Source organism: Zalophus californianus, chromosome 6 (assembly GCF_009762305.2).
Source record: "Zalophus californianus isolate mZalCal1 chromosome 6, mZalCal1.pri.v2, whole genome shotgun sequence".
In the NCBI taxonomy this organism is placed as follows: domain Eukaryota; kingdom Metazoa; phylum Chordata; class Mammalia; order Carnivora; family Otariidae; genus Zalophus; species Zalophus californianus.
The window spans coordinates 116,425,317-116,448,691 of record NC_045600.1 but is presented as its reverse complement, the minus strand read 5'-3'; the positions used below and the strand labels follow the sequence as shown (position 1 = coordinate 116,448,691).

Here is a 23,375-nt window from a genome sequence, read left to right as displayed (position 1 = left end):
GGTGATGAGGGCCCGGAGAGCCAACCGGCCCCGAGCCTCGAGTTCGAGGGCAAGAGGAGCGAAGGAGATGGGCCGGGCGGTAGAGGGCTGGGTCAAGGCGAGGAGGGGGCGGCCCCGCGAGCCCGCGCGCAGGCCGCGTGCACGCGCCGGAACCGGGGCGCGCGGGGCGCGCCGGGGCGGGGAGGGGATGGGGGCGGGGTGGGGGCAGCCCTTTACCAGGCGGTAGCGGGGGCGGCGTCGCAGTTGCCCTTTTAAGCCGCGAGGCCGCGGTCTCCTGCCAACGGAGTCAGTTACAAAGAGAGCAGCCGCCCGCCGAGGCCTCGGTGCCCCTAGCCATTTTTCAGCCGCGATCCGACGCGGGCCTCGGCGGCGGGGAGAGGCGGAGCCGCGAGAGTGCGGCCCCAGGCCGGCCCTGTGGGGCGGTAGCGGCCGTGACGGCGGCTCTGGGCCCGGCTCCCCTTTCGCACCCCTCCTGCCGGAGATGAGGGGAAGATGTCCGTGTCAGGGCTCAAGGCCGAGTTGAAGTTCCTGGCGTCCGTCTTCGACAAGAACCACGAGCGATTCCGCATCGTCAGCTGGAAGCTGGACGAGCTGCATTGCCAGTTCCTGCTGCCGCCTCCGGCACCGCCGGGCAGCCCGCACCCGCCGCCGCCGCCGCTCACACTCCACTGCAACATCACGGTGAGGCGCCTGGCCTCAGCCCCTCGGAGCCCGCCGAGGGCGAAGGGGGCGCTCCGGGTCCTCGGACAAAAGGGAATCGGTCCGGTAGAGGCCCCTTGGTTCCTGGGGTCCCGGGCGGGGCGGATCCGCCCCTTTCCCCGGCAAGGGGCCCAGCCCAGGCCCAGCCTTGCAAGAGCGAGGCTTGGGCGGGAGGAGGCAGGCAGCGCGTTTCTCCGCTTTTCCCGCGGGGCTGGGTTTGGGGCTGCTGGTCCCCCTCAGCCGCCTTCTCCGCGCCTCGGGGTGGGAGACCGCGGCGGCCCTTGCCCTCGCCGGGTCGCCATGGCTGTTCACAGCCGGCCTGCCCCCGGGGCCGCGGCGAGGCAAATCGACTTTGGCTGTTGGAGCCCCGGCAGGGAAGGGGGAAGCCCTCAAGTTTTAACGCCTTACTCTTCAGTCAGGTTTCCCTCGTCTTTCTTATTCACCCGGTTATTTTTAAGTTTTTGTTTAAGGAAAAACTGATACTGAAAACTGATGCATTTGATGAGGAAAAGTTTAGAATGCAGCCTCTGGTACTGTTTGAATTATCCCCTCCCTGCTGGCCTTGCTGCGCGCGTACGTGTTTCCGAAAGGCGCTTTGTACATGGATTCGGCAGGTGGTGGTATCGGTGTTTGCTTACGTAGCTCCTCCTGTGTGTAAGTCTTTAAAATTATCTGCAGCCCAAAGGAGATATTTGCCCAGGTCTCCTTCCCAGAAAGATTATTTTATGTCACAAAGCCAAAAAGGCAATTTAAAGCTCACTCTTTGGTTTAAATTGGAAGCTCGTTAGAAATCCGGGGCTTGGTAAGGTAATCGAAGTGTTTAATAAGTTTTTTAGTGAATGAGTATAATGAAACCGTTCGTGGTGAAAGTGATTTAGGGTGTTGTTCCAAACTGCAGAATGAACTTCTTATAGCAGGAGTCATGGTGGTAGTTTTATGTTCATTCGAACCAAGTTTGGTGTCTTTGAATCCTTTTGGTTAAGTCAGGTACCGAAAGTGTTCTGGTCTGGTACTCGCGAGTTTGGAAAGGGCGTGGAGTTACGATAATTGACGTGAAAATAATTTCCAGAAAATCTGAGGGAGCATTTGTGTATTTGGGGGGCAGAAATACAAGTGCTGTACTGAGGAGAGAAGTCATTTATTAAGCATCTAAGTGTTCTGTTCTAGGGACTGGTTTTGCAAAACTGGGCAGAGCAGTCCCTGCTTTCAGAACTAAATCTTGGGGGAAGAGTTTTATATAACCAAGTGTTACTAAGTTCTATGGTGTCATTATGAAAGCCAAAGAGCAATTAATTTTGAGTTTGGTGGTTGGGTGGTGCTTCAGAGAAGGCTTTGGTGAGAGGCTGAGTTGGAGTTGGGCTTTCACAGGTGAGTAGAATCTTGGGAGTGGAAGCACATTTCAGGCAGAGGAAACTATCCAGAAAAGACACCAGTGCTTGAGAAAATGCTTTGCTTAGGAGTAGACAAATTATGAGGATATAGGCTGGTAAAGGAGAAGATATTCCAAGAATGGGAAACAGGAAGTGGTAGTGAGCATGAAGGAGACTGGCCTGTATGGTGATTGTTCTGATAGAAATTGGAGTATGGCCTGGAAAAGGTAGGGGTGGTTTGCATGATAGAATACTGAGGGGAGCTACTAAAATTACTGAGGTAAGTTGGAAAAATGTGTTTGCTATCTACCACTAGGGGTAGTTCTCTACAGTTTGTGGTATTAGGAAACGTGTGTGTATGGTTTTGGTTATCTCAGGTGCTGTAGGGTCGTGTTGCTGCTGTGCTGGCAGTCTGCCACAACAAAGAATTATCCCACTTCAAATGCCAGCACAGTCCCCACTGAGAACCGTAGAGGAGGCTGATAGGAATCAGCTGCACACAGAATACTGTGTGAAGACCTGGAATTAGGAAATGGAGCAAGGAGTGAATTAGAGACACCAAGGCGGATTTGGTAGAGACTTGTATAATGGTATTATAGTAGAAACTACCCAAAGTTATGACAGATATTATTAGAAGATAATTATGGTGGATACTCAGTGCATATGAGTGTATTAATTTTTTATGGGAAAATATCAAACATATACAAAAGGTGAATAGTGTGGAGAACCTCCGTGAATTCAGCCTCAACAATAATAAATTTTTGGCCAATCTTATTTCATCTGTACCCCACCTCAGATTATTTTGAAGCAGGTTCCTGACCTGTAACTTCATCTGTAAATATTTCAGTGAGTATCTCTAAAAGATAAGACTCTTTAAGCCTAGGTAGGTGTTTTGATAAAATCTACATGGCTTGCTTGTGCCGGTACCATTTTCTTAGAAGGGAAAGAGCAAAGAAAAAACAGTGTTGGATTTCCTGTCTATTGTGTTTGTGAATTGCTAGTCTCTAAAAGGTTATAGCTCTTAAAAAAAAAATGAGTTTGATCTGTTCTTTAATTTTTCCTCTTATTTCCTTATTCCCAAATATTTGTTGAGCTCTTCTACATGCCAGGCCCTGTCTTTTCCATTGCTCACCAAGAAGTATACTTACACAGTTTAACTTTTGAGTAAATGGCACCTCACAAATTGTTTCCTTACACTCATGCATGCCAGTTTCTGAATAATCTAAAGATACTCTGCCCCTTTTTCTTTCAGGCTTCTGAATCTGTTTTTCCCGTGTGGAATGTGCCCCTTACCCCACCCCAGTCTGTCTTTCCACGTTTGACCATCCCTCAAGGCTCTTCTAGGAAGTCATATTCAGTTCCTGCTGGTATTTATTTCCCCTTCCTCCCTTCTATAATCTTTACTATTTACTGCTTTGGTTATGTGTCCTTATGTTCTATTACTATAGTTTTAGATTTTTTTTTAAGTCTTTTTTTATCATGGCAGGGGAGAATAGTCTCTAATCATGCTTTTCATCTTCTTTTCAGTAAATGCTCAGTAAATATTCTATTTTAGCTATATTCTGTATGAACAAAAATCTTAACTGTTGTGTAAGTTAACTGCCAAGAGTTTGTCAAAAGTGCAGAGATAACATCAAGAAATATTTTAAATATTTAAATACTTAACAGGTCACTGGATGGGAAATCTGTAATTTGATTTCATATGAAAGACCAGCTTAAGAAGGAGAAAACAGAACTTACATAGATGCTTTACTCTTTAGGCCAAGGGAATTGAGCTAAATCTTTTTCTGTTAAATAAATTTGTCCTAATCTTAAGTATGAAGGGAAAGAATGCTATTTTCAACCTCAGGGAGTCTTTATTACTTGTTTTGTATGAACTCATGATATGAAGGAGTGTCATGCAAACAGATCTAATTGCCAGTTAGTGCTAACATTCAGTTGTTAGGCTCACACCTAAAAGCAAAGCAGCTTGTTTTAGTAACCTGTGTGGCCTTATTGGGAGCTAGTATATAGCATTCTTTTAGTCCTTTTGAAATATTTAACATAACTTGGCAACTTCATTTCTCCTTATATGGACTTCTTGACATCTGGTAACTCTTGGTAGGCAATCAGTATTTCAGTGAAAAATCCCCCCCACCCCCCATGTAAGTTAGCTGGTAAACAGATAAAACCTTATACTGACTTTATTGTTTGTGTGGCATAAACCATTACTCTTTTTGCATGAGTGGCTATTTATGAGGCTATTTGTGGTAGCACATTTTTTATTTTGCTAATTAAATTTCTCTTGGTCATATCCAGAGTCCCCTTTCCCCTCCCCACCTCACCACCAACAGCAAGACATTAAAATAACAAATGTTAGAGCTCTGAGAGAAAAAGGTTTAGTCTATACTTAGTAGTTGGGATTTTAAGCAAATCACTTTTTCTACTGTTTTTCTATAAAGTAGACAATACTTTTTGTCCTGCATGAAGGCTTATAAAGAAAAGCTCTTCAACAATAATAATCTCTACAAATATAAAATTGATGGTGTCATTTGTGGCTGAATAACATTTTATTTTGAAGGTGGTTTCTAACAGCTTTTCATGGGAAATAAATCAGTGCTGTTAATTTCTTAATTTTTCATGTTTCTAGTCTTTACACTGATTAAAAAGTAGGCCCACCAAGGTTATACAAAGGAAATCATGAACCAACTTGGTTAAAGAGCCCAAGACCTTGGGGCACCTGGGTGGCTCAGTTGGTTGAGTGTCTGCCCTCGGCTCAGGTCATGATCCCAGGGTCCTGAGATCGAATCCCACATTGGGCTCCTTTCTCAGCGGGAAGCCTGCTTCTCCCTCTCCCTCTGCCGGCCGCGCTCTCTCTGTCTCTGTCAAATAAATAAATAAAATTAAAAAAAAAAAAAAGACCCCCAAGACTTTTCCTTTGGTCCGCCTTCCTGGGACAGATTACCTTTCCAAATTGAACACTGGAGAATCATTTGGAAATAGCAGAACTGTCATGTTAAGCACCTAAGCGGTACTTTAAGCCTGGAGGAATCATTGTTTTCATTCATCTGACCAATTTATAATATAGAGTCAACTTCCTAGTCATTATCTATCTATCCTCCTCTACCCCATTTTTATTCACGTCCTTGAAAGAACAGGTACATGAAGAAGAAACTTAGGTTTCCATTTTATGAATGGTGTATGTCTTAGTAACACGATTTTTTTGTTTTTGTTGTTAAACTTCTTTAGATCTGAAAAGATTAGATAAATGTCAGCTAGTTGAGGGGTGGGGAATTGAATTGAAACAGTCACTGCCAAATGTAAAGCATTACTGGAGAGCCAGAGTAATGAAGCAGAGTCCCCTTTGCCAAGGCCATTGTAACAGTGTTCTGTGTTCTCTTCTAAAAGATTATTCTGAAAGACACAGTAGACTCAGAATCAAGGAAACTGACTGTTTCTGCAGATCAGGTGGTTTGAATCTTCTTCAGCACCTTTATTTTCTCTGCCTCAGTTTAATTAGAATGATGTTTTGATTTTTCATTCTGCTTCTGTGGGCTCTGATAATATTAGTTGTTTCCTTGCAAAATGATTAGCAGGGACCAATCTCTTTTGGTAGCTTTCCCCCCCCCAATGTCAGAGCATTCAGGGGTGCCTGGGTGGCTCAGCTAGTTAAGCCTCTGCACTCAGTGGGGAGTCTGCTTGAAGATTCTCTCCCTCTGCTCCTCCCCCATCTCACGCCTGGGTGCGCGCCTGCTCTCTAAAAACAAATAAGTCTTTTAAAAAAATAAATGTCAGAGCATTTAGACTTTTCTTAGAGTACTATATGGTGATTCTGTTGGTTTCATTATCCCCCCCACATTTACTGAACAACAAAGTGTGAAAGTAATGTGTCCCATAACTGGCCTCTGGAAGAATTACAACTGTTAGACTTCTGAACCTTCAACAGAAAGTTGTATGCATCCGTGTTCAAAAAGTGATGAAGTCCTTGGAGATGGCCATGTTCTATTACTTGGAAAGATAGTAGAGACTGAGCGTTCTGGCAGGCAGTTTTGCTGGCTGGTGCTTGATACAGAGCCACACATTGGTATCTTACTGGATTTGTGTAGAAAATAGGTGCAGAAAGTTATTTCTGAATAAGACCGGTGTTTTCTGTGTTTTGTTTTGTTTTGTTTTTCTATCTTAAATAATGCTTTGGACATTAATAGCTAGAGCTAAATCCTTATGCATATAGGTAATGTCTTTTGAAACTTTCCTAGAAGTGATGGCTTCCCATTCTTATTGATGAATTGGTTTCTGGAGCTATAACAAATTATATTGGATAGGAACTTTTTCTTCTTCCAGGTAGAAGCTTTTATTTAACAGATTGGTAAAAATGTGAGCAAGTGTGCAGTGAAATGGGTGTTGTTACAGTCATGGCAGAAAATACAAATACCTATGACCCTTTAGAAAACAATTTGGTTTACATAAACCCTCTCTGTTTTAGCAAGATAAATACTGACTATCCCAGGCTGACTGGTCCTTATGATTCCAGAGCTCCCAGAAGAATTTTAGTCCTAGAGAAGACCTAGATTTGTCTGGCTTAGCCCATCTTACAGCTAACTACTCGGAGTGGAATGGGCTCATAGAGACCTGTGACCAAGTTTTGGGTCAAGGGAGAGAGATGGAAAGATGGGAAGGAATTAGGGAAACTAGCTCCAGTGGGACCACATAGGTTAATATAGAATGGTGAAGGGATGTTTCTCCCAAGGAAAACATTCTGGGCCGGGCTGCAGGAGGTGTGGAGAAGGCCACTGTTCTAAAACTTTTTGGAGTCAAAACTTTTATACTGTCTAAAAGTGAGGGGTGCCTGGGTGACACAGTTAAGCATATCTGACTTTTGGTTTCGGCTCAGGCCCTCTTCTCAGTGTGGTGAGATTGAGCCCCACATGGGGCCCACATGCTTAAAACTGACTCTCTCTCCCCCCTAACCCTTACGCCCTCTAAAATAAATTAAAAAAAAAAAAAGTGTACTGAGGGCTCAAGGAGCTTTTATGTAGGTTACCTATCAATATTTATCATTAGAAATTAAAGCAAATATTTAAAGTATTCATTGAAGTAAACATTATAATAAAATATTATGGGAAATGGCCATATTTTGTAAACTAAAACATTTCAGTGAGAATAGTGGCATAATTTTACATTTCTTTTAAATCTCTTTGATATCTGGTCTGTCATTTGTTTCTGCATTCAGTCTGAGGATTTGTTTTGTTGACATAATATGAAGAAAATTCAGCCTCACACAGATATTTGGCTGGGAAAAGTAGGAATATTTTAATAGCCATTTAGATAATTGTAGATATTCTTTTTGGATATTTCACCAAAACTTGGTCTTTCTTATAAAGATTTTATTTATTTGACAGAGAGAGACACAGTGAGAGAGGGAACACAAGCACGGGGAGTGGAGAGGGAGAAGCAGGCTACCTGCTGAACAGAGAGCCCAATGCGGGGCTCCATCCCAGGATCCTGGGATCATGACCTGAGCTGAAGGCAAACCCTTAATGACTGAGCCACCCAGGCGCCCCAAACTTGATCTTTCTTGAACTGTGAATGGATCTTCTATCCTTGCATGATTTATAACATCATGTATTCGTCACTTGGAAAATATGGTTCACTGAAATCTTCTAAATGTTGAAATGTTTCATTATATAATATGAAGACATTATATTAAGATCACCAGCAACCTCATCAGAATATTCTTAGAAAGCTCTCAAGCTCATAGCAGTGGATACAGATTTTCCAAAATTCTAATTTTTGCTTGAAAGCTTGAATTTTATCATTGGCAATAAATACTGTCCTTTGTTTTCCTTGAAATGACACTATTCATTTTTGAGAAAATGTCAGAAACCCAAGTTGAAATAACCATTGTCAGTCATCCTTTCGGGTAAAATTGGTGTTCCTTTAAAGTGGTTAGTTCACTTCACAACTCAGTCACAAACGCTTTTTCTCAAGTATTCTGTAAGAGTTCTCGTGTGCATTCCATTTCATCAGTTGCAATATTAAAAAGACCTAGTAAAAGAACTTTTACTACTTATTCACAGATATTCTTAAGTAAAACCTCTTTTTTCTTTGTCTTTTAAACATCTTAAATGCATAGTGGTGAAGAATACCATGACTCCAAGTGTAGTTTGGTGTCGCTGCCTTTATTTGTGCTAAGGTTCCAGCAGTTTTACCTAGGGGTTTGAGGGCCCCACTTTGAAAATTATTGACGTAGTTGCTTAGACCTATAAATCCTATCTTCTCATGTACAGGATTAGAAGAGCATGTCATAAGCAGAAACTGATCTCAGTAATTTTTGTTGTTGTTGCAGTGCTCATAATATGGTTTTAAGGGGTTTTAGTCCAGAGCAACAATTCATATATTTTATTTTGCTTATGTAGAATTAGACAAACACTAATCTACACAGTGAAGTTCTAAAATTTAGTTGGGTGGTTTTTTTGTTTTTGTTTTTGTTTTTTCCTGTTTTGTTTTTTGGAACTAAGGTCTAGGTGGTATGTTCCAAACTAGGCTGAAGAATTTGAAGAAGAAAATGCAATACTCGATAAGTAGTTTTCTTTAAGAACCCAGGATTAATTTTGAAGATAGTTTTTCTTTTAGTCTGTGAATAGGTTTGGGACACACTGAACATTAGAGATGAGAACACAAAATAAACCATTATTGAATAGATCTAATGATGTCTTTCTTCCGTACAGTTTTTTGTTCTATAAAGAACATTTGGTGAAGTGCTTCAAAAATAGTTTCTTTGGCTTCAACTATATGGTAATTGAGATTATAGTTCTCAAAGCAATGCTTCTTTAATACTGTGTTTCTGAAAAATTGTTTTTCCATAACTAGAACCTAATTGTTCGGCAGCTAGTCTCTAATAATAGTGACTTTTTCCTAATTTATAATAGAAAACAGTACAGAGTAAATGTCTATTAGTAGGTGAAAGCATGTAATGCTTTTTTCTGTTAACCTTTAAAAATCAACACATGTAATGGTACTTTTAAAAATATGTAAATATAGCATTTCTTGTTAAGTACTCAGTTTGCGATGGAATAAAATATTAGAATTTTATGGGGTTTGAATTATATATTGCTCTGTAACAAATGTAGCACCCTAAAACAGCAACATTATCTCACAGTCTCTGTGGGTCGGGAATCTGCATGGCTTATCAGGATTCCCTCGCTCTGGGTCTCTCATAAGGCAGTAAAGGTGTTGGCTAGTGCTGGGGTCATCTCAGAGTGAGACTGGGAGAGACTCTCCTCCAAACTCATTCATGTAATTTTGGTAGAATTAATCTCCTTACAGGCCTCAGGTCTGAGGGCAGCAGTTGGTCAGAGGCCTCGCTCAGTCTCTTGCCATGTGGCTGTGGGCTTCTCCATAAGGAGATGGCTTCATTGCGGGGGGAAGGGGGGTAAATGAAAGAGCAGGAGAAGGGTGAGCAACATAGAAATTCTCATCTTTTTGTAACCTAATCCTAGAGGTGATATCACATTATTTACTGTATTGTTTGCTAGAAGTGAGTCTAGGGAAGGGAATTAAGGGTATGAATACCAGGTTAGGATTATTGGGACCATTTTAGAGGTTGCCCACCACAGCGTTCAAGAACATCATTGACCTCCGAGCTGTAGCACACAGTGGCTGTACAAGGAGGATGCCTGTCTCAAAAGCCCAGCTTCTATGGCAAGTGAAAGCTGTATGTACCATATGGTCGCTATATCGCTGTTTGTTCTGACTTCTAACACCAGAGATATTTAAGGAATAATCTTAAACTCATTTAAGGAATCTGTTCTTTTAGAAACTACATCCCTCCCTACAATCTGAGAAGGGTTGGAAATTATTAGGAAAAAGGCAAAATTAAATAGGTTTGATTTTTTTTTTTTCCTTTTAGGGCCAATTTTCTAATGGAGAAATATCTCAAAGTAACTTCTGTAATTACTTAGAGAACAGGGAGTATAGGGAGTAAGAAGATTTTTAAAAATCATTTTAGCATTTATAAGGATTTAAAAATATGTGCCTGGATTATACTCCTTTGCTTTACCTTTAAAAATTGAGTTAGATCTCATCTAGATAAAGTTTAGAAATGTAGCTTTATTATATTAAAAAGCAAAAGTAGTATGGTTTAAATTTATAAATTATACTTCAGGGTTGGGAGGTGGCTGCTTTTTTTTTTCCTTTTGAGGGATTTATTTGATTCCAGATTTTAAAGCCTTTAAAAAATGTTAAAGCTGGAGAATCCAGGCCATGATTGACCTTTCTTTGTAAAGGAAGGAAGCCCATCTTTCCTGGTTACCTGAGTACCAGTTTTTTTTCAGCTTGTGATAAAACCTAACTTTTGCAGTATTTCTTTTCTGTTTTAAATGCTACTACCTACTGGGTAAACTACTTTTTTGCTTGATTTTTAAATGTTTAAATTATGTAACATGGAGCAGGCAAGATTACACCATCAAACTGTTTTGAAAAAATCCACAAAAAGAAACTTTTCTCCATGCATAGATTTTAATGTGTTGTTTTTCTTCACCCTGATATATTTTACTTGTCATCTTGGCATTTGGTGGTATAGTTAACCTGCATTTCCAGATGTGTTTGACATAGGTGTCTGTTACAGGAATCTTACCCATCTTCTTCACCGATATGGTTTGTGGACTCTGATGACCCAAATCTGACATCAGTGCTGGAACGTCTAGAAGATACTAAGAGCAACAATTCGGTGAGAAAATAAGCCAACCTACTATTTTTTCCCCCCTAAAGAACGTTATATGTAGAACTTAAGTGTTAAGAGGTAATATGGTATAGAAAAGCCTGATTAATGATTATTTGATAATCTTAAAGGAGCTAAAGACCAGTTTTTTTTGTCTGTTTTTTGGCCTTCAAATTCTGTACTAGATATCTTTTTTATTCCCCATAGGTTAAACTTAATTTAGATGAGGAGTTAGGTGGTCTCTTTTCAGTGAATTCTGATATTAAACCAACCAGACATTTTTGGTAGGGAACACTAGCCAAGGTGGAAGATAGAAAAAGAAAAAAAGACTGAGGTGGATGTGAGGGGAAATAATGCTAGAATGACATCAGTGCTAGTGTTAGGGAATTGCTTTCTCTCTGAGAAGTCTGTAACTGCAGTAATAGCCATAGGTATACAAAGAAAATGCTTTTTTTGTTTTTTGCTTTTTTTTAATATATGAAGAAATGTAACTTTCCATTTTACAAAAAAAATTTAAAAATCAGTTTTCTTTGATTATAAAACTAAGCGACTATTGTGAGAGCACTTAGTAAAATAAAGGGAAATAAGATTTCTGCCTGATATAACCACTGTTGACATGGTAGCTATTTTCTATCCGTATTTTTCCCTTGCTAGTAAAATACATGGATTCTAATAAATATGTTTAAATAGTTGAGGTCATATTCTATATAGTTTTATATCCTTTTTTGAAATTAACATGGAATGAAAGACTTGACTGCTATCTTCCTAGATGGGCAGACTCCATATTATAAATATGTCTGTTACCTCCATAGTTTCATGTTAATTTATAAATTGAATGCAATTAATCCCAACAGTCTTATTTTGGGACTCTAAAGTTGGTTTTAAAGAGTAAATAATAAAAAAATAGTTGAAAAAACTAATGAGGAGAGACTTGTCCAATTAGTATTAAATAAAAATATTATGTACTAGCACTGGACTGGACATATAAAGACAACAGAAGTTTAAAAACACTCATGCAATTGAGAATTCAGAATACATTAAAATACTCAATAAGGAAAAGGTGGATTATTCTATAAATATCATTGGGAGAACTGACCATTTAGGGAAGACCACCTGCCTTGGTCTTCCCTGAGCTCTTATCTCAGATTTTTGTTAAAATAAGTTACAGGTGGTTTAAACACATATATTCTTAAAATTAACAGCAGAAGAAATTAGTTTGAGGAGTATTTTAAGAGTAGAGGCTGGTCTGGAGAGCCATGAAGGTTAGAGGTAAAAATAAAAAGCTAGACAGATACAAGTTCATATTTCCAGCAGCGGAGTGACAGGACAGGGAAAGATAGCCCTCTTACTCCTTTTAGGAGGTTAACTCTGAAAAGATGTAAATAAGTTTTGTAATAGTAGAAATGATTGGGTTATTTTTCAGTGTCTAAAATTTTTCATCAAAAAATGCTCACAAAATGAAATGACATAGGACATAAAATTGGGTCTCATTTTTTAAAAAATTAATATATTTACGTAAAACCAAATTAACTTCTACTCTTATAGTCTCTGCCAGTTATTTTATAACCTAGTTTCTTGACAGAATAAGTTGTATTTCCTCACCTTTGTTTTACTTAATTCATTTTAATCTGGATTCTGCCTTCATTGTTGCACTAAAATTTTTTATGTTTAGTTGCCAAATCCAGGGAATCCTTTTTTAACCCTAAAATTGACCTCTGTGCAGCAGTTTGTTAGTGGTGATTGTTCCTTTGTTGAAACATTCCTTCATTTAACAAACATTTATTAAAGTCTACCAATTAAAAGCTGGTTAAATAAAAGCTGCTGTGTATAGTTTTATGATAGAGTATTATATTGTAGTTAAAAATAATGCAGCCAGTCTTTCCATAGGAATGCATACAACTTTCGAAGTTATGCAAGTGAAAAGGCAAGGCATGGAATATTGTTTATAATCTGGCCCCTTTTGCAAACAGTGTTGTAAAAAAATAAAAAAAATCTGTATCTGTGTGGGTCTATACATACTTTTCTCTTCCTGGGTGTGTACAGGAAACTGTTAATAGTAGAACAGAGAGAAGTATTTTTTTTTAATTGACTGGCTTCTATGCCAGGCTCTGTGATAAGTGGTGGGTACAAAAGTCCTATCCATGTCCTCTGGGAACTGATAATCTTAGGAGAACTTCCATCAGATTACTGTCTCCTATTTTTATCTCTTAATACCCTGCCTTGGTCTTCCCTGAGCTCTTGTTCCTTGGTCTGCCTCTTCTCATTCCGTGCTTTCTCCGAGAAATCTCTTTTACTACTATTACTTAAATCATGGTCTGTATTCCAGGGATTTCTAAATCTTTATCTTTAGCTAAAATTTATCTCCTGAGTTTCAGACCCATCTATCTATCTATATATCCCGTAGATCCAGGGACTCTCACTTGGATGTGCCATGGCTGTTCAAAATGATTATATCTAAATTTAAACTTCCCTACCTTGTGGCACTCCAGCACCCCCACTGAGTTTCCCTTAGTAATTCTCTTTGTGATTGTGAGTGGGACAAGATGAAATAATGAAGCTTGTCACCCATGGCTGAACCAGGGAACTAAAAGTTCTTTTTTATGCCTGTATTTCCTCATACCTCCCTTCTCCAAACTACCTAGTAAGTTTCTAATACTTGTCCATCTACCTTCTAAATATTTCTTAAATCTTTTCCCACCGTCTTAGTTTCTTCCATCCTTCAAATGATTTTTTGGGGGAGTTGAAATTCCTGAAAGATGTACAACCCTATTTTTCTTGTTGCTTGGTATTACTACCACATTGCTGCCTCTCCCACAGCACTCCCTTAGCTCTTCCTTTGCCAAGGGTTGGAGTGTCTGGGTCTGTGTCCAGGTCACCCTTTCTCATCTTCATTATGTTCTTGAAACAAAACAGAGCTTATTGGAGGGGTAAATCCACAGTGCCTTTTAAGCTCTACGGTTTTTGTTTGTTTTTGTTTTTGTTTTTGTTTTATCCTAATCTGCTCAGCTTTCCTAATTTCTGCTTGTTCCTTTGGCAACTTTGGAAAGTCTTATTCTTTCTTTGTTGACCCATTCTAATCCTGTTTGTTTTCTAGTTCTTCATAAACCTGCTTTTTCATCTCTTTTCTTGGTCAGACATCCAGGAAACTGTTCCTGACCAGGTGAAGTAAGTTACTTTTTTAGCTCTGGGTAAGGTCTAAGTATTGAACATTGTTCTTAAACCATAATTCCTAAACGTATACATTGAAAACAGTTTTTTTTATTTCAACAATGAAAAACTTGTTCATAAACAAACTTACCTTGCTTCTTTGCTTAAAGTTAATATGCTTACAAAACAATCTGGGTGTAAAAATGGGAACTTAATGAGATACTACTTGCAGTTTTCCTAGTGCATTTTTTCCCTTTTTTTTTTTTTGACAGATGCTTAAGAACCTACTAAGTGCCAAGTGTTTTCACAGAAGGTTTCATTTAATCTTTACCGGTATAAGAAGTTTTTAATTTCCTTGTTTTACAGATGGGGACCTCAAACTCAGGGAATTAGGTGCTGTATCCAAGATCCTTTAGATTCCAAGTCTGTCTACTAGACCACATTTGCCTCTACTTTTAAATGAATATGACTGGAATGTATAATTTTATAACCCGTGTGTAACAACACTGCCTCTGGGTTTGTTGTTGTTTTTTTTTTTGTCGCCTCATTAACGTAAATGTATTCTTGTCTGAAGTCGTAAGTTTCTAAGAAAAGGAGTTAGCAACTGAAAATTCGACAATATCTGGAGCTCTCCTTCCTCAGCCTTTTTGTTGTTGTCATTTTGCTAGGTATTAATTACAGGAATTGTACTCAAGCCATAGTAACTTTCTTATAGTAGCAGCCCCTAAAAATATTTCTTAGAGACTGTTATTTTATCTGTAGGCTGTAATTGAGCAGTAACAAACTTTTTTCATTTCCTACTGGATTGGTTACAGTAGTCATAGCATTATTCATGTCTTCTAAGGGCTCTTTAACATAATGCTTATTTACTGAAATGTGTTTTGTAGCTTCGTCAGCAATTGAAGTGGTTGATATGTGAACTCTGCAGATTATATAACCTTCCTAAGCACCTGGATGTTGAGATGCTAGATCAACCAATACCCACGGGTCAGGTAAAGTAAAAATTCTCTAGTGTTCAAGAGCTAAAATAAATTGTCTCAAGCAGAAGTAAAACTAGGATGATTTTTCTTCTTAGTCAACTTATTTAGAAGGTATTGGATTGTTTGTTTTATTTTAGATACTAAAAATAACCTGTTTACTCTTTGGAGCTGCTGGTGTTTACTGTGACAGGGAAACAACTGCCTCCCTCCCGACTACCACCTTTTTGTTGTTAACATTCCTGATTTCCATAACTGTTCCTTCAGTTGTTTGCCTTTGCTTATTCATTTACCTTCACATGGAATGCCGTTTCCTTTTAAGCCTATCTGTGCTTCTTAAGGCTTAACCCAAATGTTACTTCCTCTAGCCGCGGAAGTGCCCACTAGTTTACTACCACCTCTAACTTTTCTAGATTTCCAGATTTACCTATTTAGGGCATAATTTACTGACTTTGTACTATAAATAAGGATTTAGTTCTTACACCATCTACCTTCCCACCCATCTCTCCTTCCTAAAACACCATTATATTTAGTCATATGAATAATCACTGTTTATCATTAGGACTTTGTAGTGTAGAGTTTTCTATTTATAGAAATAGAGTATTCTATTTCTATTTCTTGTAGAGCTCTTTGTTTTGCAATGTCCTCCTTATAATAATAGTAATTCTTGGTTTATTCTGGGGTTCCTGGGTGGCTCAGTCAGTTAAGTGTCTCCCAGGGTCCTGGGCTTGAGCCCAGTATCAGGCACCCTGCTCAGCGGGGAGCCTGCTTCTCTCTCTCTCTCTCTCTCTCTCCCCCTCTGCTGCTCTTCCTGCTTGTGCTCTCTCACTCTCGCTGTCAAATAAATAAATAAAATCTTAAAAAAAAAAAAAAGTGATACTCTGGCCCTTTTCTGCGAGCTCTTGGCTCTTCTAGAGCCTTTGGTTCTTTTGCACCAGACTTGGCAGGTTGTTCTCTGGGCTGGCTGTGCAGCTGTCATCTTGAAACTTTTGTCTCCTCTGCTAGTGTGGATCTTTTGTTACCTGATCTCATGTCATCTTTCTTGCTTACCCTTTCTCATTTTGCCTGAGTACATCTTCAAGTAAAATTCTAGCATGAAGGAGTAGTACATTTTTTGAGTTCTAACATCTAAAAATATATGACCAGATCACTGTAGGTTTGAATTTTGGTTCTGCTTATTAGCTGTATGACCTTGTGATAATTACCCAACCACTGTGTGCATCAATTTCTTCTTTTTAAAATGGGGGAAATAGTAGTACCTGTATTTTTGTGGGGAGCTATGAAGATTAAATGAGTTAGTATATGTAAATAATTTAAAGCAGTGCATGGTTTATAGTAAATGCCCAATAAATGTTAACTGCTATTATATTTTACTGTTGCATTTGGTTGATAGTTAGGTTGAATATATAATTCTGGGTTAAAAATAATTTTCCCTCAGAATTTCAAAGACTGTTCTGCTATCTTCTAGCCAATTGTGTTGTTTAAGCCTGATGCCATTCTAAGTCTTACTCACCTGTGCGTGACTTGGGAAACTTTTAAGAGATTGTCTTGGTGTTCTCAAATGTCACAATGGTGTATTTTTAGTTGTGGTTTTTTGTTTTTGTTTTTTTCATTGTTGCTGGACACTCAGTATGGATATGTCTTTTCAAATGTGGGTTCCTTTATCTTTCTCCTTTGGTAAGTGTTCTTGTATTTTTTTCTGTGATAACTTCCTCCTTTCCATTTTAATTTGTTCACTTTTAGAATGCCTACTAATGGGATTTTAGACCTCTTTGCTTCAGTCTTTGTATCTTTTATATTACCTCTATATTCACTTTTTTAATTTCAAATTCTGAAAGTTTTTCCTTCAATTTTTTAAAATTTTATTTGGACAGCATAACTTTTTGGTTGTGTTTTATTTACTGCTGCTTAACCTCTTACCCCAAACTTAATTTATTCTATTTCTCACAATTGTGTGGGCTGATTAGGCTTAGCTGGACAGTTTTTTTCTGCTGACCTCACTGCACATTCAGATAGTGGCTGGGACTGGTGGTCATGACCTGAGCCGAAGGCAGACACTTAACGGAGTGAGCCACCCAGGCCTCCCTAAAGTCTAGGACAGTTTAAATAAAAATTCAGCTGGGTCCAATTTTGCCTCCCATGAGCTATCTGGAGATAATTTTGGTTGTCACAACTGGCTGGGGGGAGTGCTATGGGTGTTTTGTGGGTAGAGGGGATGTTACTAAATGTCCTACATGACAAAGAATTATCTAGCCCAAAATATCAGTACTTCCAAGGTTGAGAAACCATGGTTTAAATAAACATCTGAGCCTAATCTGTTTTTCTCTTTTTCTATATATTAGTCTTCATTTTTTCCATTCCTTTAGTCATTTTTAGTAATTTTAGATTCTAAAATCACTTCATCTGTACTTTTGAATCTATGATTATGAAGCTCTTTTCATTTCTAAAGTTGTTTTCTTTACCATGATTACTTGTCAGAAGCTTGTCTGACAAGTATTATTATATTGGTCTTTTGAAAGAATCAGTCCTTTTATTTTTTTAAATCTAATTTTCTTTTTCATTTTTGTGTGTGTCTTAACTCTTTTTTTTCTTTTGCCTTTCTAGTTTATTGGACCACTGTGATTTAAATTGCTTTAACAAACATGTAAAGGTACACATTTTCTTCTGCGTGCTGTTTCATTTCGTGGCATAGGTTTTAAGATTTAGTATATTTCTAAATAGTTTTTATTTTCTAAGTGATTTGATTCCATCTTTTGTTCATATTACTTTATTATATTTCAGAAGAAGTTGTATAGGTATAGAAAACATAAACATTAGCGTAATAGTTACAGTAAATACCTGGGAACTACCACCCAGCCCCGACCCAGGTGAAGAAACAGACTCTTGCTAGTACTATAGACCTTCTGCACGTTCCTTCCAGATGATCATTCCCTTCTATGCTAATCTTTTCCTTTTCCTTTTCCCTAGTTTTTATCATATATATCTGCATTTCTGAACAATATGATTTAGTATTAACTTTTTAAGCTTCATATTGAGTCATACTATATGTGTGTTCTTTGTCTTTTGCTTAACATTGTGTGTTAAATTTATTCATATGTGTAGCTGTTGTTCTTTTTTATTGCTGTATTTATTCCATTCTTTGAACATACCATTACAGATTTATCCATTTGAGTTGATTGCAGTTTGCTCTTAGGATCAGTGTGGGGCGCCTTCTTGGCACCGTTGGTTAAGCAGTCTGACTCTTGGTTTTGGCTCAGGTCGTGCTCTCAGGGTTGTGAGGTTGAGCCCCACGTCAGCCTCCGCACTCAGAGCAGAGTCAGCTTAAGATTCTCTCTTTCCCTCTCCCTCTGTTCCTCCCAGTTGTGCTTGTGCTCTCACTCCCTCTCTCAAAAGAAATAAATGTCTCTAAAAAAAAAAAAAAAAAAGGAACAGTGTGCTACCATAATTATTCTTGTCCATATTTTGTGGGATACCTGTGTAAGCATTTTTCTGGGCACATACTTAGAAGTTGGATTACTGGAGCAATTTCTTCTTAAACCTAAGAGTTCTTTAGAAAAAGTTTTTAACATTCTCAGGTGGGCTTTGGGCTATTTTTAGTTTTTCACTATTTACAATATGGCCTGTAACTTCTCAGCTGAATTATGAACAATTGCTTAAACTTAACCATTGGTGTTACTATGTCTTTGCTTATTGCTGTATCTTATATTCCATGGTTGCTTCCTACTCCTAAAATAGATCCCTCACTAACGTTCTCTATTTTTATTTTTAGAAAGGATTTCTGGGAATGTGTGGAGAGTATTCCCTGAATACTCAGTGTCTTTTTTTATTATTCATTCAACCCCTATCCATCTGACTCTGTGGAAAGTACTCTGTAGAGGTGCTGAGGATCCAATAGCAAAGAAACAGATGTGGTGCCTGTCCCGATGGAACTAGACATAGAATTCTAAGTTCATAATTGAGTCTCTTCTAGGTTCTTTACACTTTTATCTTCTAGTACTTATTGTTACAGGTGAAAAGCCTGATGTCTGGTTCTTCTTTTCCTATATATTTGTTTTCTTTCTGGAAGTTGGTATGGTTTTTTCTTTAACCGTGAAGTATAGGGTTTTATTCTTCAGTATTCCTTTGGGGCATTCAGAGTCACTTAATATTCTGAAGTCTTTCTTTAGCTTGACAACCTTTGTCTCTTATTTCTTTCCCTCAGTCTTATGGGTAAATAGCAGATGAATATTAGTTCTGGGTATTCCTAGCTCCCATTTCCCGTAACTCTTCTATTTCAGTACCCCTTCCTCTCCCCACCCCCTATCTCCCTTTTTCTCCACATTCTAAGGGAATGTTACAGTTTGGTCATCTTCTTAATCATAAATGTTTTGTTGATTCAAATCCATTGTGTTCTCTGGTCCTTCTACCAAGTGTTTTTTTCCTTTATCTTTTTTTTTTTTTTTTTTTTGAGGAGGAAATCTTTTTTTATTTCCCAGAACTGTCTTTTCCTTTGCATGGTTATCTTTTTTATATTTTGTGGGTACAATATCTTCTCAAGTACTGCTAAGGATTCCAATTATATATTTTTTTTGTTTTATTCATTAATAATGCTTCAGGTCACTTGTTCTGTTTGTTTGACTTGGTGCCTTTTTTCCAGAGTGCCAGTTTTCTTCAAATGTCTGGTGATACTTGGTCATCTGCTCATTTATAGATGAGGTGTACCATTGATCACATTGTCAGTGGTTGATGTGAATGCCCTCAGTAATTGTCACTCTTCTCTGCCTGGTTTGTACACCTGTGCTCTGGCTATGGCTTGTGAATGGAGAGGTACTAGCAGGCAGACTTTCCAGCTCCTGAGTTCAAGGAAGAGATGAGTGAGTTAGATTTTGCTGCTGTGTTGAGTTATATTTTTTAAAAATGTCTTTTCTTTCTGGTTCTGACACATATACTAAGAGGCCATCAAGTTAGGCCTCCTATGTAAGAAAGTGATCCTTACCAGCTGTAGTTGGAATAAATACAGCAAGTATTTCTAGGAGGAAAAAAAAATCCTACTAACTTTATGCATTGTGTTGTGAACTCTGCTCTGGTTCAGAAAACTTGTCTTTTTGAACTCTGCCAAAACTAGGTATGAAGGCCTTTCTTAAAACCCCATCAGCTTATTTGTGAATGAGTGGTAAATTGTAGAGAAGTATTCTGTGGTAAATGACATGTTGTAGAAAAGAAAAATGGGTCTTTAGTGAAATGGTGATCATTTTACAATTTTGTAGTTTTGTGAAACAGCTACTCCTTTATGACACATTTTACCTTTTAAAATGTAAGGAATTTATGGAAAGATTTAGGCTTTTCAAAGTTAAAAAGGTAGATATTTTAAGGAACCTATGGTTTGGGATATTTGTTTTAAGTGAAAGAAGCCATTGATTGACCTTATATACATAGCCATAGATATAAAATGTTTTCTTATTTTAAATTAGAATATTTAAAATTTTTTTCCAGCCTTGCTTTATATTGGACTAATTGCTGTTGTTTATTCTCAAGGCATCTATCAAGTTGAATTGTTCAAAAAAATTTTTTTTAAAGCTGATAATTATTGTCACATCAAACCTGGATTTAAAAGTAAATATTCAACTTTAATAAATTCTGTTAGTGGAACTATAGTGACAGATGACTGATAGTTTGTCCCTAAAGTCTTCTAATGTCCTCAGTGTGTGCTTATTTTGTGCAGCCCTAGCAAATTGTTTTTGTTTTTCAGAATGGGACCACAGAAGAAGTGACTTCAGAAGAGGAGGAAGAGGAAGAGATGGCTGAAGTAGGTATTTTATGTAAGAATCATGTTTTATAAATACCGTATCTTCATTTTTGAATATTTTTGAATCTCCTTTATAAACCAGTGTTAATGTGGAATAATGAAAACCCCATTGCATTTGAAATTGAATATAATTTCTAAAATCTGGCTTTAGTTTTAATTAATGATGTTTTTGAGCAAAATGTTTGATTTCCTAGAAGATCTCTTAACATTTAGCATTAAAATTATATTTACATTTAATAGTAATCAATACTTAACCCGTATTTGGTTATTTTTAAGAAGAGGAACTACTAAGTTTCAAAAATTCTGAATTTAAATAAAAGAATTTGAGAACATTTCAGGGACTACTCACTAGAAGTAATGAAGCTATCTCATGTTGAAAAACCATCTAAGAATTTGGTAGGGCAGATTCTAAGACCTTGACCTTAAGGCCAGTTTAGTTACCAGGCACTGATACAATTTTAGAGGTTTTCAGACTCTGAAGCTTTGTGTTTAAATTCTGTGTCTCTTCATTGACCATGTAAAGGGTATTTGAGTTCCACAGTCTTGATTTTAAAACCTTACTGGTTTGGATCTTAGAATTAATTCAGGTTATTACCTTATTTTCTTGATGTGCAAAATTTTAAATCTAAATACACTTCTTAGAATGCCTTAAAACTAAAGAAGTAGTTGTGGTTTGTTTTGTGAGTCTGGGAACAAAATAATTTTTTTTTTTTTTTAGATTTTATTTATTTATTTTACAGAATGAGAGAAACCACAAGCAGGGGGGGAGTGGTGCAGGGAGAGGGAGAAACAGGCTCCCCACCAAGCAGGGAGCCCGATACAGGGCTAGATCCCAGGACCCTGAAATCATGACTGGAACCTAAGGCAGACACCTAACTGACTAAGCCACCCATTTGCCTCCAAGATTTTTCCTTTGCAAGTTAATATAAAGAAGGGACAGCAACATTTAGGGAAATCTAGAAAGGTAGGATCCTGGATTTAAGAGGTGTCAGATTAAGATAGGAGAAAATATAATCTAGGTAACTAAAATAATGGTAAAAAAGACACAGAGCAAGCTTTGGGCATGGTGTGTTTAGGTGCATTGGAGATTGATGTGTTGGAGTCATGGAAAGCAAGGTTGGCTAGAAAAGCAGATGGCTTAAAGTCTTGAATTAGAGACAAATATGTTTATATTTGGTGTGATTGTTGAGAAAAAGGCCTTGAGCAGAGAGTAGTGTGCTGAGAATATTGTTTTATAAAGATAATCTTCACAGAACAGAATTCATCATTAATCTTCAAGTGGAGAAGATTTTTGGATAGGAATGTGGCTGAGTTTGAAGGTCGAGGAGGAAGAGGAGATGCAAACTAAGGACATTTCTGAAGAAAATAAGTGTGGGATGGAACATTGGGGCTGCAAGGTACAAATCAGGGGAGGGAGCTCCATGAGAGTCATGGACAGGGTCTGAATAAGAAAGGAATGTAATAGGGGTTGAGGTGAGAGTCTAAAGAAAAAGACCATTGGGTCTGGATGGAAGTGGTTTTTAAGCTGGTCTACAAATCACAGTGAATTAGTTTCCTTAAAAAAATGGAGATAGTAATTATCAACTACTCCTTTAGAGATTTTGATGATTGAAGTAAAAAGAAGTTAAGATAATAGAAAGTTTAGGATTTTAAAAGTTCTGCATAGATTTGTTTGAACAGGAGTAGATGATATGGAAAAGGAGGAAGGAGAATGACGTAGTGATTAAAGATGTTAGCCAGGGGCTGCTATTCAAATTGATTGAGATTCTGTATATTCAGTTTTGTATTCTTTGTTTTTCATTGCATTATTTTTTCCATTTAATACATTTTATTTAACCTAATATATTTAAATTATTGTCATTTCAACATGTGATATAAAACAAAATTATGAGCCCTTCATATTTTTTCTCACTAAGTCTTCCAAATCGGGTGTGGACTGTACATTTACTGCACATCTGAGTTCAGATTAGCCACATTCCAAGTGCTCAACAGCTGCAAGAAACAAGGGTCTGCCCTGCTGGACAGCACAGCTCTAACTAGTATAGGCCCTGTGGTCACCCAGGGGCACCCAACCGACAGCTCAACCCAGGGTTGTGGTGGGGTCCACCCCCGGTGCGTTCTCAGGTTTGGGTTTGGAGCTGCTGCATTGCCTAACCCCCAGGCAGCAGCCAGAAACAGCTGAGACCCAGTTGAGCACAGAACCTGGCGCCCAAAGCGGCCAACTTTGTCCACTTCACAGTGTTACCATCCTCACCACACTTTTGTTTCATTATTGTTGCAGAAGAAACAATTATGCTATGTTGGCATTTTAATGGTCTTCTAATATTCCATGGAACTGAGTTACCTGCTCTGGGTTTTTGTTTTGTTTTGTTTTTAATATTTATCTGAGACAGAGAGAGCCTGAGCAAGTGCAAGTGCAAGTGGGAGAGAGGGGCAGATGGGAGAGGGAGAGAATCTCAAGCAGACTCCACACTGAGCAGAGAGCCTGCCACTGGGCTCCATGACCTGAGCTGAGCTGAGAGTCGGATCTTAACCGACTGAGCCACCCAAGACCCCCCTGCTCTGGTATTTTTGCACATGCAGTTTTGTGGGGGGTTTGTGGCTATGAAGGTTAAGTAGGCATCTTTATCCCCAAGTCTGTGTTCACATTTTAAATTAGTTCCTTACAATAGATTTCTAGAAGTCGAGTTACTGGAACA

At 38.3% G+C, this 23,375-nt stretch overlaps 1 protein-coding gene across 4 annotated transcripts in view; it reads left to right on the top strand.

Moving 5' to 3' along the window:
* Positions 1–212: 212 nt before the first annotated feature.
* Positions 213–23,375, top strand: part of UBE2Q2 (ubiquitin conjugating enzyme E2 Q2) — a 63,960-nt gene continuing 40,797 nt past the window's right edge. For 2 of the 4 annotated variants that reach the window (XM_027571111.2, XM_027571110.2), the window contains exons 1-4: positions 213–681; positions 10,675–10,776; positions 14,802–14,906; positions 20,620–20,676. In XM_027571111.2, coding sequence (XP_027426912.1) covers positions 493–681; positions 10,675–10,776; positions 14,802–14,906; positions 20,620–20,676 — 453 coding nt within the window. In that variant the 5' untranslated portion in view covers positions 213–492. Of the gene's footprint in view, positions 682–9,462; positions 9,750–10,674; positions 10,777–14,801; positions 14,907–20,619; positions 20,677–23,375 lie in introns of those variants that run through there. The other 2 variants (XM_027571113.2, XM_027571112.2) reach the window with 2 other exon arrangements.